General features: G+C 41.3%; 1 protein-coding gene across 3 annotated transcripts in view; it reads left to right on the top strand.

Annotated features, from left to right (window-relative positions):
• Positions 1-18,728, top strand: part of arhgef9a (Cdc42 guanine nucleotide exchange factor (GEF) 9a) — a 70,173-nt gene that overhangs the window by 15,790 nt on the left and 35,655 nt on the right. Inside the window, exon 1 of one of the 3 annotated variants that reach the window (XM_018728607.2) lies at positions 14,199-14,492. The exons of the other annotated variants lie outside the window; for them this stretch is intronic. Coding sequence (XP_018584123.1) covers positions 14,472-14,492 — 21 coding nt within the window. The 5' untranslated portion in view covers positions 14,199-14,471. Of the gene's footprint in view, positions 1-14,198; positions 14,493-18,728 lie in introns of those variants that run through there. 3 annotated transcript variants of the gene reach the window in all.

Raw genomic sequence — 18,728 nt, 5'->3', positions numbered from 1 at the left:
CCGCAAGTCCCATCTCCAAGGCACTTGGCTGAACACACATTACTTACTAAAGATGAGAGCTGTGTAGTTAAGTGTGAATTTCTGTCTTATGTTTTCTTTTTTACAATTGCAAAAATGCAGACATATTCAAAAGCCACTTTCAGCCAGAAGACATACATATTTAAATGAACCCGAATAGTAGAATTAGATTAGACACTGTGGCATTTTCATACTTAAGACTTGAGGTTAAATGTGCCCATTACAGAGAATGTTAACTTGAACAGTGATCATCATAAATTCAGTTGTGCAGGGAACTAGGGATCATACAGAACATTTAAACAGATGGATTTTATGGCATTCATGTACTGTATAGTGAGTATACTGTATTGAATTTTTGGCTCATTATTTTTCCCCACAAATTGTGAATAATGGTAGGATCAGTATGTGAGTCTGCATTTAGATTCACTTTATTATCTGCAGTACACAGTGGTGGGTGTACAGTGGTACAGTGGGTAGTACTGCTGCCTCATGGGTTCTGGTTTGCGACTTTAGATATAGGTTTGAATGTTTTGGATACTGTTCTCCCGTATACTTCTGGGGTAGGCTCTGGACCACCACGACTCTGCATTGAACTAGCAGTTATTGATAGTGGAGATACGAATATATACAGTGGCTACACCCCAGCCAGACCCCTTCGCTCGTCTACTTGTGCTCGCTTGGTGGTCCCACGCATGAAATGTAAAGCACCGAGATTCTCGGTTCTGGCTCCGTTGTGGTGGAATGACCTCCTCCTCTCACTCAGAACTACAGAAACTCTGTCTACATTCAAGAAGGGTCTGAAAACTCACCTTTTTCGGACTCACTTTGCCTAAGATCTCTCCAGCTCATGTATGGTGTAAATGTTCATGCACCGTAACTTCATGATTATCCCCAGATAAGCCTTTACACAGCCGCTACTCCTGAATTGTATGTGAATATTTGTGTACCTTATTTAAAAAAATTGTAGGAAGGTTATCAGGATTCATACACCCTGCATTTTATGCACCTATTCAAGCGATGAACATCGGTGCATCAAATGGAAAGTAACAAACTAGGTTTACTTAAGAGTCACATGTCTGCAGCTATGTCTCTTTTAAATTGTATTTTCGTTGAGAAGTATGTCGCTTTGGAGAAAAGCATCTGCTAAATGAATACATGTAAATGTAAATGTTTTACATGCAATATCCTTCTTTTGGTGTAAGAAGGAGTGTAAAAGATATACACAAAAGCTTCACAAAACATGAGAACATGAGAGCCTTACAATTTACCAAAGTTATGTAACTAAGATTACCTGCAAGCATCTATGAGGCAATAACACTCATTTTTGGCTTAATTAGAGATTGACATTTACAATGTTAATTACAGTTTGTTGCTGGTAGGTATAACCAATAGGTTCAGTGTCCCTGAAGAGACATTTATAACAAATGCAAAGGCCATATATGCAAAACAAATGCATTACAACATGTTAAACCTGGTTTTGAAATTATTTTGTTAATAGTAGTATGTGATGTAGAAAGGTGTTAGTTACTTTGAAATTTTCAGAGCTCACTGCCAGATGGAGTGCCCTTTTGGACATGCAAAGTGCATCAGTATAATTATTGCATGAAGTAACTATTGGCTAGTGTGGCTGGCAGTGCTCTGAGACCACAATGACTTTCTTTGAGAAGGTACATATAGTAGTAGCCTTAAAAGCTCTGGTGGTCTTAAGATAGTATTCTGAGACATGCAATAAGACCTTTAACTGTAAATTCTAAATTTATCTATAGTTGCACAGGCAGGCTATATGGCATAAGATTTAAAGAAATCGCTTCAGCGACCCTCTCTGGACAAGGAGCTTCTAAAAATGGAGGAATACATATAAATAAAGATTAATAAATGGATTTCACAAAATGTTCTGCCTGTGATGTATTATAAAACTCAAAACTCCCACACAAATCATTCCGTGTGATGCATTTCACTTGCTATGTTCTGTATTATTAACAGAGCTCAAGAGGACAGTTCAGGTATGGAGTTCTGCAAGTTTCATCATGGAAGATGCACTAGTCTGGGTGTATTGTATTTTTTTACTGGGATTCACAGAGGAAGTGTTATCACAAATCTGCTTCTGCTGCATCACACCCCAGAAACAGCCAAGAAGCAATCAGTAAGAAGGAGCATTTTCTGCAAGTGTGGTTCTTTGGCCAACCACAACAGAGTGGTTCATCAAGAGGCATTCCCAATGAACCTAATTGGAATTCTGGAATTTTTTGTCATTAGATATGTACTGTAAAATGTCCATCCATTCACTATATCCATTTCTTTCATATATGCTGAAAAACAGTGCTTTGGATGTATTGTTACTAGTTAGCTATAGACTTCAGATATGCACAATTTGTACAGCAGGAAAAGAACACACACACTTACTCTGATTTATAGAAACAATGTTTTCCTGTGGGGATGTGGTGGCACAATAAGTTTGACCAGGTCGTGCTCTCTGGTGGGTCTGGGGTTTGAGTCCTGCTTGGGGTGCCTTGCAACGGACTGGTGTCCCATCCTGGGTGTATCTCTTAGGCTCTGTGTTGCTGGGTTAGGCTCCCTGTGACCCCGCATGGGACAAGCAGTTTCAGAAAGTGTATAAGTAATGTTTTCCTGAGAACTGCTGGAACATCAAAAATCTCTTATATTGTGTCATAAATGACCATTAATTTAAACTGAAAAAAATGTGACGTGGTCCTGAGCTCAAGAAAAATCACCCAATTTTCAGCAAGATTTGCTGAATAATTACCTGATTATACAAAACATGGCAAAATTACATCAGTGCATATCACTGTTTATTGCAGAATAACCAAAGTTCTTTAAGTACCTCATAAGTCACGAAACCTGTAGTTATTGAGCCATTTCTTTTAAGCATGACTTGTGAGGAAACGATGTCAGTAATAAACACTAACAAATGCATATGTTTAAAATGCTGTTGAATATTTAATAAAATCTAATACATAAGATAAACACACCAAACAAAGGTGTCACTCAGGGGAAGCTTACACAAGGCCATGTGGGTACTGAGGGACTGGACAGCCCAACAAGGAGACTCTCAAGTAGGGACTGATGTTGCTCACACTTTTTTTATGTAGCTTTATGAAACTGTAGTTTTTTCGTCCGATTTTTCAGAACTAAAGGGTAAGTATTTGAAATTTAAGGTGATATTTCCACTTTTTAAAATCAATTTAAAAATGTCAGACAGGGTCTTGTAAGCCAAGGGAATCGGCATATTTTTATTATAATGCAGCCATAGCTGAGATTATCGGTAAATGGGAAGACATCAGACGTGATCACGGTAATTGTTTGTCTTTCCAGACTAAAAGGTGAGGTATCGCATAATTTGTGTTTTTAATCATAATACACCAACAGCCATTTTTGTTGTATCTAAGAACACTGGTGTAAGTGCTGTCTTCAGGGGGCATATGTGACACTTTTACAGAGGCCTGTTTTATTTTCAGCCCCTTGGGCTCAGTATCTGAAACGCGATCTCAGATATGTGTAGCTAACCTTAATTTAATTAACCCTTGTTCTCGTCTTCGATTCTCCTGCCATCTTAAAGATTCTACCTCTAGGGGTCTGTCCACATTTAATTCTGTCTGGAGCAAAATGGACATGCTGGAAAACCCTTTAAATTTATGGCAAATCCTGAGTCACGGTTACGAAACACAAAGATTCTCAACAAACCACTCTGCAAACATCTCTGAACAAAAATACTTTCCATTTTTTTAATTTATCTGCATATTTTCATACCTTAATTTTGGAAGTATACGCAGGAGAAAAGTTTTTTCTTACAGTATGAAGGTCAATATAATGCCTTTGGTAATAGAGGACTTTTTAAATTCAGCTTTTTATGAATACCAAATGAGACCAGTCAAAAGATGTAAAGAACTGGAGAAGTACATACAGTACGTACATTAAAAAACCAAACTCTCTATAGATGTATTTTAAGGATATTTAAGACACTCTTTCTGTCGTGAAAGCCTAGAAAAAGCTAACAGACAATTCCACTGTGGATATGGGAAGCATCAGGACCAGTCAAATGTTCCATTTTGAAGCCCCTTCTCTTTAAAGATTTCAGGCAAATAATACTGGAAGGTTACAGTTAATTCTATGTAAAGACCAATAATAAATATACTAGTAGAAATCAGTCCTGTCAGTGTCAGTTTCTCCTCTTTGAATTTGATTTATTTTTCTGTTGCTCTCACTCTTCTTCATTGTGCCTTAAATTCTTAAAATGTCAGTAAACTAAGCAAAAACCACAAACAAGGTAAATATCTTAACTGCATAGAAGTGTCTATGGAACTTTATAAGCTTTTCTATTTTTTGTAGGATTGCAAAATTTAAATCGTGAGCAATGGTAAACGTACTTTTAATGAAAGGATGCTGAGATTATATTTAATGTTTGATGTATACTTCTATGCATGGAGTAAGGTAAATTTAGATAAACATACATGCTTTTAGGTTAAGCTACTATATTGCATAAAAAAAATTACAATATGCAGCACAGTACTTTTAGGTAAGAAGAAAAGGTAAAAACAGAAAAGGACCACTGGTTTTTATACCACTCCTGTACTCTGACAAGATTTTTCAGCACAAGGCTTTTTGGTACCTTCTACTGTGTGCCTATTTCAGTAAGCGGTCACTGCTGGGTGGCTAAGAATCCAAATGTCCTCTCATGCTGTTCGAAAATCATATGGTTTTTATGTACATACAACCTATGAGTAACACTGAACAGCTGTGGAAGTGTTTATTTGTCTTTGTGAATTTAACTACCTTCTCTCTGTCATGGGTTGGCACAGTGGTGCAATGGGTTACAACTTACAGCTCCTGCACCGTGAGCTGTGGTTTTGAATCCAGCTCAATCTGTGTAATTTGCATATTCACTCTTTGTGTGTCTCTGTTTTCTTCAGGTACTCTGGTTGCTTCCCAGTCCAAAGACATGATTTTCAGGTGAACTGGAGACTTTAAAATGCCCAATATGTATTGTAATCACCCTATTATAGAGCTGGATCTCATCCTGGATTGTATGCTGCCTCATGCCCCATGCTTGCAAGGATAGGCTCCATACCACCATGACCCAACCTTAGACTAATGGTTATTGATAATGGATAGGTCTAACTGTCATTTTTCTCTGTTACTGTGTTTTCCTCATTTTACACAGAATATTCCCTAATTTGTTTGTATCTTTAAAGGACAGTCTGGACAAAGGACAAATACAGTCTGAAGTTATCGAAGTATCAATTGGCCATGTCATTAAGATTTTTATTAATTCACGGTTCCATAAATGTCCTTTCCAAGTGAAGTGAACAGAACAAAAAAACCAAAAACTCCATGTACCATCCAGTGTTTTGTGAGTGCGTGGAGAGTTGAACGGATAAACAGTTGATTTGGCCACAATAGCCGGTTTTGTTGCATTCGGGAAGAGTTCTGCATGCTATTTTCAGGTTCTTTCAAGCTGGCTCCGTGACATCCAAAAGCAGGAAGTGGAAGAGCTCTCAGGACAAGGAGACAGAACTGGGACAAAAGAGAAGGTTAGAGAGAGGTCTGTTTCAGGCGGAAAAGGGTGGAGGAAGCACCTCCCCACACATCACTGAGCCACGCGCTACTAGCACTGTAAATGAAATTGTGGGACTAAAAGATCTCCAATTTTAGACAAAAGGCTTGAAGCACAATGGAGGCAGCGGGAAATGCAGGAGACTTCCCAGCCAAATGGCTGTGTTGCTGCAGTACTGGGCTTCATGACGAGAATGAACAGAGTTCATGGGTTCCTGGGTCTCTGACAGAAAGAGAGGTTGTCAGAATAAAACATATGCCGACTTCACGCGCCTACGAGGCCTGATAATGTACATCTTTGTTTTCCAAACAACAGCCAAGTGATTGTTAGACCTTAGCATCAACCCCCCCAGCCCTCAAAGACTAATGTGGGCTCCTTTTAAACTCCTTGTTGGATCTTTTTAAAGATACAGGCCAATTTGAAGACTTTGAAGTTATATTTTTTATTCGTCGTCCAATGCGATTGCAATGTTTGATGCATTGCGCCAAGCTCCTTGCAATCTTTAGAACATCCAGAGCAGTGTAACCCATTCACAGATACAGTACATACACACACTACAGTCACCAGTTCACATGAAACACGTCTGTAAATTGTGGAAGGAAACCTACATCAATACAGGGAGAATATGCAAACTCCACATGGACTGAGCTGGGATGTAATCCACATCTAAACCATCAGCCCAGCATCTGTAAAATACCAGTGCTAAAATTATGTACTGTGCCACCCTGCCACTCCAAAGTGGCTCTGGTGGACCGATTTAATTTTACATGTTACCTTAGTCTGTATGGCTTTTACAGGATTTTCCTATGTTGATGATTACATACCAGTGCAGTCATAGCCACATGCTGCACGAACATACTGACGCACCATCTGTCACACACCAACAGAGGCAACTTTGACACACTAGGGTCCTTTTGCTTGGAGAAAATAGTGGCCTTTATGGGCAGTCCTGTGATTTTTTTTTGGAAGGAAAAACATTGCTCCATTCACATTCATAAGGGAACTAAACAAATTGGAGAAGGCTGAAAACAGCTCTTTAGTATTGATTTGCCCAAAAATTCTTTGCTATACTTCATTCAGTCTTTTTCTCACATTTTTTAAAATTGAGTAACGATGGCAAATAGTGATATCACGCTGTGACTGTATGAGTTCTTCTAAAAACAGTTATGGTTGTGTGGGCCTGTTCTGAAAATAGCTATTTATGTTTTATATTGGATTTTGCACATTTTATGTGAGGGTTGTGTTGGTATAATGTCAAAATCAATGTGCTGTGTTTAGGATTTTACATTAATTTCGCTTCAGTTTGTGATAAATTATATAGCCAAGACAAAGTTTTTTCCTTCATTTTCTATCAGCTGGTTTAATGGGAATGTACGGTTGGCAGGGAACCTAGCAACAGGACTGATGTCATTATATCCCGCTGGAAATAGAACCATATGTGGGTGTCACAATAAACAGTGTGGGAAAACTCAAGTGATTCATATCAATTTGGGATTAGGTTACATAAATCAAAGATGGTTTGTGGATGTACTCTGGTAATTTCTGTAGGTGAAAAGAGCTTCAGATGAGTGTGAACTTGGATATTAGGTTCAGGAGGGTGAGAATGTTTGTTTCATCTGAGGGTTATCAGTTCATTGGTGTTATGTGTATTTGTTTAAGTGACATGTTTGTGTTCAGGTGGTTCTGCGATTCGGTTTATATGAAATAGTGCAGCTTACAAAGGTGAACTCAAGATTGTGCCTCCTTGGGTCAGTTAGGGTTGTCCAATTAATAACTAGCCTAGAGAACACTGTTCAGAGAAGGGGGCATATTTGTTGCACATGATGTTTGGCAACATGATCTGCAGAGGTTAAAGATATGGGCTTTGCAACAGATTTTTAAAATGTACATTATTCTTTATTTCTGTGTCTCCTGAATACATTGGTGAACTTAAAGTAAGCAAAAGGTGGGTGTTTGTGGAATTTTAATTTTAATTAAAATAAAACTAAACAAAATGAATAATTTTAATTTTTACTTCTGAACTCGTATGTAGATAAAATTATTTTCATGCACAGATATGTTGCAGCACGTCTTCTAAATGGCACCACCAGTAAAACCAAATTAAACACATGAAAAATGTATAGCAGGTGGAATGCAACACAATACAGTAAGTTTGATTTTTGATGGCGAGTGGGAGTAACCATTTATCTGAAGTATAATGTGTTGTTGAAATACTTAGATGCAGTTCTTTATTGTGAATTTATGGTTCCAGGGAAATAATTCCAGAATCTGAGATTTTGAGAGTTGCTCTTGTCAATCCATTTTTCTGAAAGGGCTAACTGTGAGGGCTTGTGCCGTTGATCTTGGACTGAGACCCTCTCGTAGGCAGAGTTTGCGGAGGCATTTGCCCATATTACTCTATTTTTAGCTCGCTGCTAATGTTTTTTACAAGTTCTTTGAGGATTCAGAAAGCACCTCAATCCTGCGTATTTGCTAACTATAGCAGCATTTTCTAACTTGCTTCAGGTGCTATATAAACTAATTATTCATAAAGACAATTTTTTATATGCTCAATTTGACTGAAGAGCAGAAAGCTTTTTTTAAGTGTTGAATGTATTTGGAGACTAGAAGCTTTTGTGACACAGGTGTTTTCATTAATTAAGATATGCTGTATTATGTACATGCATTCATCTGCAGTGCTTTGTAAATGTAACATTGAGATAGTTTAAATATCCCACCTTTTTGTATTTTTTAAGAATAAAATAAATATACTGATACACTGTTTCACATATTTGATAAAAGCTGCAGTTCAGTTGAGCTACTTTGTTGTAAATATACAGCAGTATACACACACACACACAGAGTCTGAAACCGCTTGTCTCAAGTGGGGTCATGGCGAACTGGAGCCTAACCCGGCAACACAGGGAAAAACGCTGGAGGGGGAGGGGGCGGCAGTCCGTCACAAGGCACCCCAACTGGGACTCAAACCTCAGAGCCACCAGAGAGCAGGAGCCAGCCAAACCCGCGGCAACACCGCACCCCCCCCCCCCCCCCCCCCATACAGAAATACATACAGCAGTAAAGAACATGCTTTTCTATGGATTTAAGCTTAAATGACAGATGACAGAATCTCTCACCAGACTACTAGTAATTCATTACCATATTAAAGTTTCTATGTACTGTTTATTTAAATAAACATTATTATGTCAAATATCTTCATTCTGTTGATTGATGTTTGGTGTCTCTAACATAAGAGAACATTTTCCTTGGGATTTCCTGGCCATACTGGCAAGACTGGATCTAGTAGTTCATTTTTGTTCACAGACGTGGAAACAATATGTGTAGAGTATGGTGTTCCATGTGCCACAGAGTTGCCCGTTATTTGCTGATCTCAGACTTGGCCTAGGCTTGAAATAGATGTTGAAGGTTAAGTTGTGCTTTTATGTGTCCCCCCTATAAGGCTCTGCAGTGCATAAGCTGTTATCATAATAACTGATTCTCACTCATACAGGTGTACTGCTGAGATTTCCCAATGGAGGACTTTTAGCTGCAGCCTTTATTGACGTACTGCAGGAATCTCTGCAAAAATGAAAGGCTCCAAGGTTTTCTTGAAATGCTTTGCAGTGGAATGGATCGCTTGTTTAATTAATGACACATCTCTGCAGTAACTTTAAAAAGTATGAAATGATGAACACTGCGAGCACTCCAGGAGATACAGTGAAAGTCCTAATTAGTAATGCTGCAGTGAACACACCTAATCTACTACCAGTATCACGTTTTTAGCAATCTGTTTGTACCGGACCATTACTGGTATTATAAAATTGCTCAGTATCATATAATTCCTTGAAAGATGTGTGTTGGATATTAGATGTAATTACATTAGCAACTATAGACGAGTTTCATTGTTGTATAGTAGCAGTGAACATGGCCGGTGCTTCAGTTCTTTCAGTCTTGGCTGATCACTGTTCCTTATGGGAGATGTAACATGCTTTGACAAAGTCAACTTTTCCTCTTATTAATATTCATGAAAGTATTAGCATTTTTGGTCCTTATACCATGTTTAGAATTTCAGATGTGATGTGACCTTTATTGTCTAAATGTCACACTGAAACCACAGTTGAATTACAGAATGGGAGAGCATGGGGAGCACAAAAATGAAATTACATAACATCTTCGCTGAAACCTTTTGTGTGTGTGTGTGTGTGTTCTTGACTATCTGTGTGTGTGCACTCAACGGGTTGGATGGTGTTTTGTGGACAGACATTTTAGTTTCAGTCAAGGAGTAAATGTGCACTTGCTTTGAAAGCTTGATTTCTTTTCATTGTTGTGTTCACATTTAAACACACAGTATATTTAAATTAATACATTCAGTTATGGGATTAGCCCTATAAAAAGCTCTCTGCTTCCATCCATATATTTCTTCTGGTTGCAGTGACTGTATTGCAGTAAAGAACATTTATTATTGAGCAAATGTCAGGCTTGAGTGTCCTGCTGGCAAGGATTTGGAGCTGTAAGTGGTTTGAGGCAAGACGGCAGATGGTGTCTCTGGAAAATTGTCCCCCCTTTTGGACTGTTATAAAGGTTATGTCACAAATGCCCAAGGTCATTAGAGGGGAACTAAATTTTAGCCAGAACTTGTATTATAAAAGGCTGTTCAAGTACATTTTTAGCTAATGAGATAAATCTGTGTTATTTCCACCCAGCTGTGCAGGAAACACCAACATGACGTTTAATGAAATGCACAGATATCACGCTTTTTTAACAATGTGGTTAAATTTCCCATAAGAAAAAACCTTATGTAAGATGACAACTCAGTCTAAATTACAGCAGTTCTAATTATACTGATGTGAGGAGCAGTAGCACAGAGTAGCAGTAATATTGAATTTTGAAAGGGGGCCATTTCGTCTAGTGATATTATGAGCGCTAGGGTAGCATGCAGTTATTGAATAAAGAAGTGCTTTCTGAGTCAGGCCCAGAGAGGCAGATCCGTTAACTTAGTAACGTAGTTGTGATGCTTCGATGGGCACAGTTTGAGCTAAGCCATTCCAGGGCAACCCGTGTAGGAGTAATCTGGCGTGCTTGGCCCTGCAGCTGTGGGGAAAGCCAAAACGCCGGTGCCCAGACTGCTCACACACTCATCAAGACTGCATCCCTGAACAGATTCTCCTGAACTGCAGGAAAGAACACAGACAAAGTGTAAGGAAACAAGCTCAATTTGAACCTGAGCCAAATGACTGTACCCTGTATATAAGAGGCTACCATTGCTACATGATATGATCTTGACTACTGAGTATCTGCAGAATGTATTTGCGGTGAGAATGCTCAGAAAAACCCCTGTTTCCACACACAGCGCAGGAGTATGTAATCATACAGTGCACTACAGATAAATGATGAGAAAATTCACCAAGTATTTCTCAGTTATAAGCCACAGATTGTGGTTTTTGCAGTGACAAACACATACACTGTCTGAAACCGCTTGTCCCGAGCGGGGTTGCGGCGAGCCGGAGCATAACCCGGCAACACAGGCGTAAGGCCGGAGAGGGAGCGGACACACCCGGAGCAGCACACCAGTCCATCGCAAGGCACCCCAAGCAGGACTCAAACCCCAGACCCACCAGAGAGTGGGACCCAGCCAAGCCTGCTGCGCTACTGCACTCCCTCCAGTAATGAACACTAAACGGTAAACACTTTTGTGTAGTGTATGTTATCAATAACTGTATGTGTAATGCAGGGTCACCCTGCCGTGGTCCAGAGCTCATCCTGGAAACTTGGGGTGTGAGGCAGAATACTAAGTGGAAGGGATACCAGTCCTTCTCAGAGCAGTCATACACTCATACACACACACACAAGGGCAGTTTGGAGTTACCAATCCACCTGAAACACACCTTTAACTGTGGGAGGAAACCAGAGCACCCAGAAGAAACCCATGCCAACAGTGGAAGAACAGGCACACGACACACAGGCTGAGCTGGATTGTACTAGATTTAAACTGAGTGAATGTATCTGAAGAATTACAGCACACATATTTTACAGACGCTGAATCTTCGAAAGGTTGCAAACATCTTGTAATTATTATTTTATAAACCAGGACTACGCTCACTCCAAGATTACAGTGAGGTATCATCTGTTTTACCTTCTAAAGCCATGTTGTTTGAATGATAACTCACTTAGCAGCCTCTTTGATGAATCGTGTCCATCGATGCTATCAAGCCTCCAGCCAGCTTCTCATGCATGCATTCTTTATGTCATGGATTTTTATCCATGTACTTTACCTTACATGCGCACTCCCCCGAACCGTCCCAATCATACTATAATTATAGATGCTGTTTTGGTGCCCCCTCAACGATATGGACAGATAAGGACTTTCATCTGCTTATCGTTTCGCTCCTTTCCCAAATGATGATGAGGAGATTATTTGTTGACCGCTTGTGAACACATTATAACTTAAAAAATTATGTAGAGCAGTACGGTACCATTTTATAATGCTGTTGCTGACTTCCTTTGCAATATGAGACCCCAGTGTATTCCTTACAGTGAGGATATGAAACTTAAGCAATTTTCTGCATCGTGACACAACTCCACCTACCTCATCTTCTAACTATTTACTTGTAGGTGCTGATGATGCCTTGTGGATACTGAGATCCCATTATGCCGTGGTATTTTCTTCATTTGTTATGAAATCAAATGCACGGAGGTGGCTGATCTAAGGAGGATTTTCCATCTAATTTCATCGCTTTAGGGCGACATGGTCGCACAGCTGGCAGCGCTGGTGCCTTGCAGTTCCTGGGCTATAGGTTTTCACGTGGGCTTCACTTTGGCTCAGTCTGCGCGGAGTTTGCATGTGTTCTCCGTGTTTGCGTGGGTTTCCTCCCTCAGTCCACTTGCGTTTCAGGTGAGCTGGGGACTCTAAATTTTAGTCTGTAGAGTGTGTTTGTGTCAGTGAATGGGTGTGTGTGATTGCCCTGCGATGAACCGGCATCCTCTCTAGGGTGTACCCTGCCTCACACCCTGTATTTCCAGGATAAATGGACCACTCTGGACCACTGTGACCCTGCATTAGACAAGTGGTTATTGATGATGGATGGATTTCTTCAAACAACTGATGCACATGGATGATTAATACTAGTAATGAACATCTCCTCATGGTATCTGGAGTGTATCATAATACAAAAACCCACATATACACATCACCTGAAACCGCTTGTCCCATACAGGGTTGCGGGGAGCTGGAGCCTAACCCGGCAACGCAGGGCGTAAGGCTGGAGGGGGGAGGGGGGACACCCAGGATGGGATGCCAGTCCATCGCAAAGCACCCCAAGTTGGACTCCAACCCCACACCCACCGGAGAGCAGGACCTGGTCAAACAAACTGCGCCACTGCACCACCACACCCCCCCTGTACAAAAACCCACTTTTTTGTTTTTTAACATATTGATAGTACCGTGGCAGATGTATTTATTGGAAACTTGATTTTCTATCGACAGGCCAGCAGCAATATGGAGCAGAACTTGGCCCAGATATTACCCAATGTTGAATGCAGATTGCGTAAACACTTTTTGCAGCCAGGCATGGGGGATTAGGCTAATAGGGAGACTCGCTGTTTACTATTCAGTATTTTGATCGCGCACTTAAGTGGAGTGACATTGCTAAGGGTGGAATTTTCTTGAAGACAGAAATGAATTTAATTACATGTTGTCACTTTTCCTCTTTACACACATACACAAAACACCAGCTCTGCATTTATTCCTGCCTGCGGGCGCAGAGGTCGCAGCATGAGGAGATGCTGCCATGTCATCAAAGCTGCAGTGGAGCACCTCTGGGGGACAGCAGGGCCAGAGTGACAGCACCTCACCATATTTGTCACACTGTGAAGAAAAGGGAATCCTGCACACCGCTGTATGCTCAAACCATTACACTGCACACACTGTAGTTCTTTCATTTCTGTTTCCTTTCCTTATTCACACATGCCATGGTATTTCTAAAAGTTGCCAAAAAACTGAGACGCCGCCCAAAAAGATGTAAAGCTGAAAAAGTCTGAATGCTTTTAGGTCGTTTAATTACGTCACATCAGTGCACATTAAAGGCGTCTTCTTCTGTTTCTTATGGGAAAAATATCCCCGCTGTGCGCCGTTTCGCCTCTAGACACATTTTCTGTCCACGCTGGAGTCGTAAAGCGGGGACCCCGCACCACGTCAACATTTCATAATATTATAATGCTTCTCATCGTTCAGCTCTAATTTTTATTATTGCTACGGAAACAGACACAGTTAAATAGATCGTGTTATTATTCAGGGGTTATGCACAGCGTACTGAGATGAAAAGATGTCAGCTAAGTGCCTCACACAGTCTCCAAGTCGCTTTGGAGAAAAGCACGTGCACGTGAACACATGTACTGTCGATGTAAACATGTGAGATCACACACCGCATCATGAAGCGCTCCGAGGTCTCATTTGTACGAGGCGTGGCGCTCAGCCGCTTTCATATTTGGTTTTTACGGTTCAGTATTTGATGCATAACTGTAAAGACCCCGCCTCCCTCCACACACACACACACACACACACACACTTTCTCTGATTGACAGTTGAACCCTTAGCCCCTCTTCTTCCCCTCCCTCCCTGGCCAGCCCGCTCCCTGGCTACCAGTTGCTGATTAGCATGCAAGGAGGGCCGCCTCGACTGCCGCTCAGCGCCGCGTACCGGAGGATGCAGCAGGAGCGGCGGAGGGAGTCTCGCGCCCCAGCCGCCGGAGCGGTGCACGCGCGTGCGAGCGAGCGAGCGAGCGGAGCGGGCGCGCGCCGCGGGGCTATATCTACGACATCTAACCGCATTCCGGGCAGCGAGTCGGGGAAGCCGGCGGACGGTGGGCTTTTTTAAGACTCGGAAGGGAAGAGAGAGTGCTGCTAAATGATGATGAGGACGACGATGGTGAGGATGCTGACGTTACCGCTGGCCAACTTGGCCACGTACAAGCTGCCGTAGGAGACCGTGGCGGCGTGGCGTGGGAAGAGACGGGCTTCGCTTCGGTTCCGTGATTCTGTGCACGCGTTATTGTGATCGATCGTTATGTTTGAATTTTTTTAATTGCGCTCTAATCATGGTGGGTGCATGAGAGGCACCCCGCGTCTAGTCTGCCGAGCGACAGGAGCGTTCCACGGCTTCCTGCATTGCACCATGACCTTGGACGCGCACACCGTGCTCGTGCTTAGCGTGACCGCGGCGCTGGTGCTCGTGAACGTCGCGCTCATGCTTTTCTTGGGCGCTCGTTGATGGATTTTCGCCGCTCGGCCGCCTGCACGAAGACGGGCGCACGGCGGACGCGGGCGAAGCGCGGGAGCGAGCGAGCGCGCGTTCGCGCGGACGCGCGGGACACCCGGCGCTCCGGCGCGGGCGCACGGTGCCGCGAATGACGTTGGTATATGATCTGTGTACGCGAGCATTTTTGTCGTCGTGTCTTGTCTTTTTCTGCAAGCGTCTGTGGACGCAGGTGGTCACGGTGTCGGCCGAGATTGTTGTGCTGTGGGTCTGAGCTTCAGGGATCGCACACCTTCCTCTCCTTGTCTCCCCCTGCACGTTTATTTCGCACAGTGACAGTCTTAAATGCAGCTGCGACTTTTGAGTGCTCTTCAAAAACATGTGAAACATCTGTACGACGGCACAGCAGTTTTCCTGCTCAATAATAATTCAGTCAGTTCAGTTTGCACTGATTGATTGTTACCCAGCAGTACACAGTAGTATATTACATAACAGGAATATCAGGATCCTGGATTTATTTGCACTACTACTGCAATTGGAAGAGAGATTGCATGTTGTTGGGAAAATATTGTATTTTCATCGTTACAATAATATAAAGTGTAGTGTGTCATTGTTTTCGGGGTGGTGTAGCTATGTGTGTGCGCGAGCGCTCGCATTTCTGGCTTCTCTGGAAATCATCGTCATAAAAAGAGCTTTGGTTGGAAACGAGCTGTAAGACACGTAATGACTTCTTTATTAGTTCCATCTGCGGCATCGTCGCGTGTCTTTACCGCGCCTTAGCACATTCACATTGTGGCTTTAGGGGACCGATTTCTTTGCTCAAATAATATGTATCCATCTTAAAATAATTTAGTGCACTTTGTGTCCTAGTTGCGGGAAACGCGGGAGCATCGTGTCGTGTTGCTTTTGCTAATATAGTAATATATCATGTCTATAGTATATATTTTTTTTTCTCCTCCCTTGATGAAACGTTTCATGCAATTCTTTTGCTGTTTTCAAGACGCCCATAATAACGAATCCACTCGACATGGCTTCTGTGAAAAGTTGTATCGAGGGAATAAGGGATTTTTGCTCTGCACCAGGCTGTATCTCTCTTTGAATAAAGCCAGCGAGGGAACGCCGTGTTTGTAAACAGAAATTGCCCGTGTGATGTGCTCATATTTTGCATTCTACGTACAGGCTCGCAGTGTTTCCAGCGCCGGGCTGTCGGAGAAGCAGTCGGATGCAGGTTGTCATGGCAAAAGAAGGAGCGCACGCTTCATTGGCGCCGCTCGCACATGGTGCCGCATGTGGAGCTAAGAATATCCGTGCGGAGCGGCTCCGCACAATGTGCTGTCCGTCTCGGGGACGGACGGGCGCGTCAGTGGCCATCGGTGACACCTTTATTGAATTATTCTCTTCTTCTTGCAGCATTTCAGTATTTAAATTAATGGGGGAAATCTCGAGGAAGCAGTTTCCTCCTGTGCGTGCTGCTCGGACGAGATGCCGTTTTCACGCGGACCTCATGGGTTATCCTGTATTAATTGAGTTTTTATTAATTGTCACTCTTGTCACTTTCAACAGAGTCACCTCGAATGGTGTATTGCTGTTTGTGTTATGAATATGTTTTTTGCATGGGGTATAGACGACAAGAAGCGCTGCTCTTTTTGCCAGCTGAGATTGAGACTGTATTTAAGTGGATGTGTTCCTCCCACTTTGGAGCAGAGCAGCTTTGATTGGCCTTCAGACTTAGGATATATGCATATTACATAATACCTTTTGTCAGACAGAGGAGTGGGGCTCTACCACAATCTGCAGTGCTGGAGAGAGAAAAAAATAAAATTTTGTTTTCACTGCGTAATTTTCTTCACCAGTAATACGTGTGAGGGTTTTGTTGAAGGGTGGGAGATACTTTTTCAGCGTCCAACCATCTTAATTTTGAGGTTTAACAGTTTACAGTATAAAATGAAAGATCACTATGTGCTAATATTATTTTTAATCATTATGGACATTTTTGCTTTACATTCTTCCTCAATGACATACATCTTTAATAGATTGTTGTCAGTTGCATCATGAATTAAAAGTATGTTCATGTTCATTTTCAATTCAGCAAAGATCTTTATTAATAATCTTGGTTGTTGTATGTAGAGAGGCTTTCTCAGTTAGTTATTTGTAATGTAGGCTGGTTATAACTGAAGTCATATTAAACTCAATTTGAGACGCTTACCCCATGCCTATAAGGTTAAAAGCTTATGCAATTGTTGCAGGTGTGTTTCTGGAAATAAAATATGACCCTATATTTTTTTGATTAAGCAAAAGATAGTACACAGATTAGTTCTTCACTTTTTTTAAATTAATCTTTTAACTGCTTCACTACTTTTTTTACATTTTTGAAGGAATATATTTGATTAAATCTCTCAGATGATTTTTTTTTTGAAAGAATCTTTATGCATAGTTTTCATATGTTGCCTCTGCATAGTTCTGTATATGTCTGTGTGCAATCACTTTATTAATCTCTTGTAGTAGACAACAGCAAGGGACCCTTCCTGACACAGTTTTGTTTTATAATTTAAAGTTCTTTTTGTTTTATGTCTGGGAGTCTGGGACAGTATTTAGTGCAGATAATTTGAATTCAGTAACAACGGAATTATTTTGTTGTACATTTGAAGACACGAGTGAAAGAGACTGGAGAAAAGATGACAGACTACATACAGTTTCCTATTCAATCCAATTATTTTTGCAACAAAACCAAAAAACAGAAAGCAAGCAGCTAGGCATCCTTATAGTAGAAAACATTGGTTTTCATTACATTCACTGTAATATTTCTAGCAAAGCATTTATAAGCAAATTACAAATCTCTATGTCATTTTGCTAAGCAGAACAAGACAGTTGATGGTTGAGTACATATGACAGCCTAAGGGTTTTGGAGAGATGCGAAAGATAATTTAGGGCTCTCAGTTGAGGAAGTTGCATCAGTACGTAAAGTCAGATATCAACTTATTATGTAATCTCATCATTCCACCCTGCTCAGTGATGTGGTCATAACTAGGGGATGATGTAAGTATGAGAGTTAGACGAGGCATTTCCCCAGTAATTGGCTGAAAATATGAGGATCGTATTAAAGAACACATTTCCACAAAACAGAACAGGACCACATAAACATATGCTGTGACGTATGCAAAAGCACATCCATCGAAGACAGAATAGTGTGATTTAGCGGTCAGTAATCTCTTTTATTGGATATTAGGAGTGTAGTTCTGGGTAGTCATATTTTAAAATTAGTCATCCATTTATTGATTTTGTTATAAGGTGAGAGAGTTTCATTTTCAGCTAAAGTAGAATATGCTAAATGTTTCTTGCTGATATACTTTCACAAAATGATGTGAGTATGTTCCTCAGTATTGCTGTCATGTCGTCATCTTTAACAGAATGCCTTGCTTTCGGCATAAGATGGCAGAGCCCGCCCCGTGCATACAGAGACAGAATTCACAACAGCCGGGGCTACGGCGTGACATATTTTGTCTAGCCAGGAGCAAAACACAGAGTGCATTGTTCGAGTTTGTGTGGGCTGCCTTCCCTTTTTCATTGTGTTTTACAAGAGAACAGCATGTTGAAGGGACTTCAGGACATGTCCCAGGAGAGCCTTAACCAGACACATGGCTCTGAATGAATTTCCTTTAAAAGGCTGAGTAATTAGTAGCATTGTGCTTATACAACTCAGACCTAAAGGGCTTACTTTTGGAAATGATCTTGCATTAGACAATTTGTCCTGTTAAAAGAGCAGTGATTAATAAAAGGTGGAAGACTGAAAAGCTAAAATTTCAATTGCAAAGTACAGTTTTGCCCTGCGATGGACTGGAGTCCCGTCCAGGGTGCATCGGAATGCTTGTGGGATAGGCGTGGAACAGGCACAGGACCACTGCAATAATA

This window comes from Scleropages formosus, chromosome 14, assembly GCF_900964775.1.
Source record: "Scleropages formosus chromosome 14, fSclFor1.1, whole genome shotgun sequence".
In the NCBI taxonomy this organism is placed as follows: domain Eukaryota; kingdom Metazoa; phylum Chordata; class Actinopteri; order Osteoglossiformes; family Osteoglossidae; genus Scleropages; species Scleropages formosus.
The sequence above is the reverse complement of the archived record's forward strand: the minus strand, read 5'-3'. Positions and strand labels throughout refer to the sequence as shown.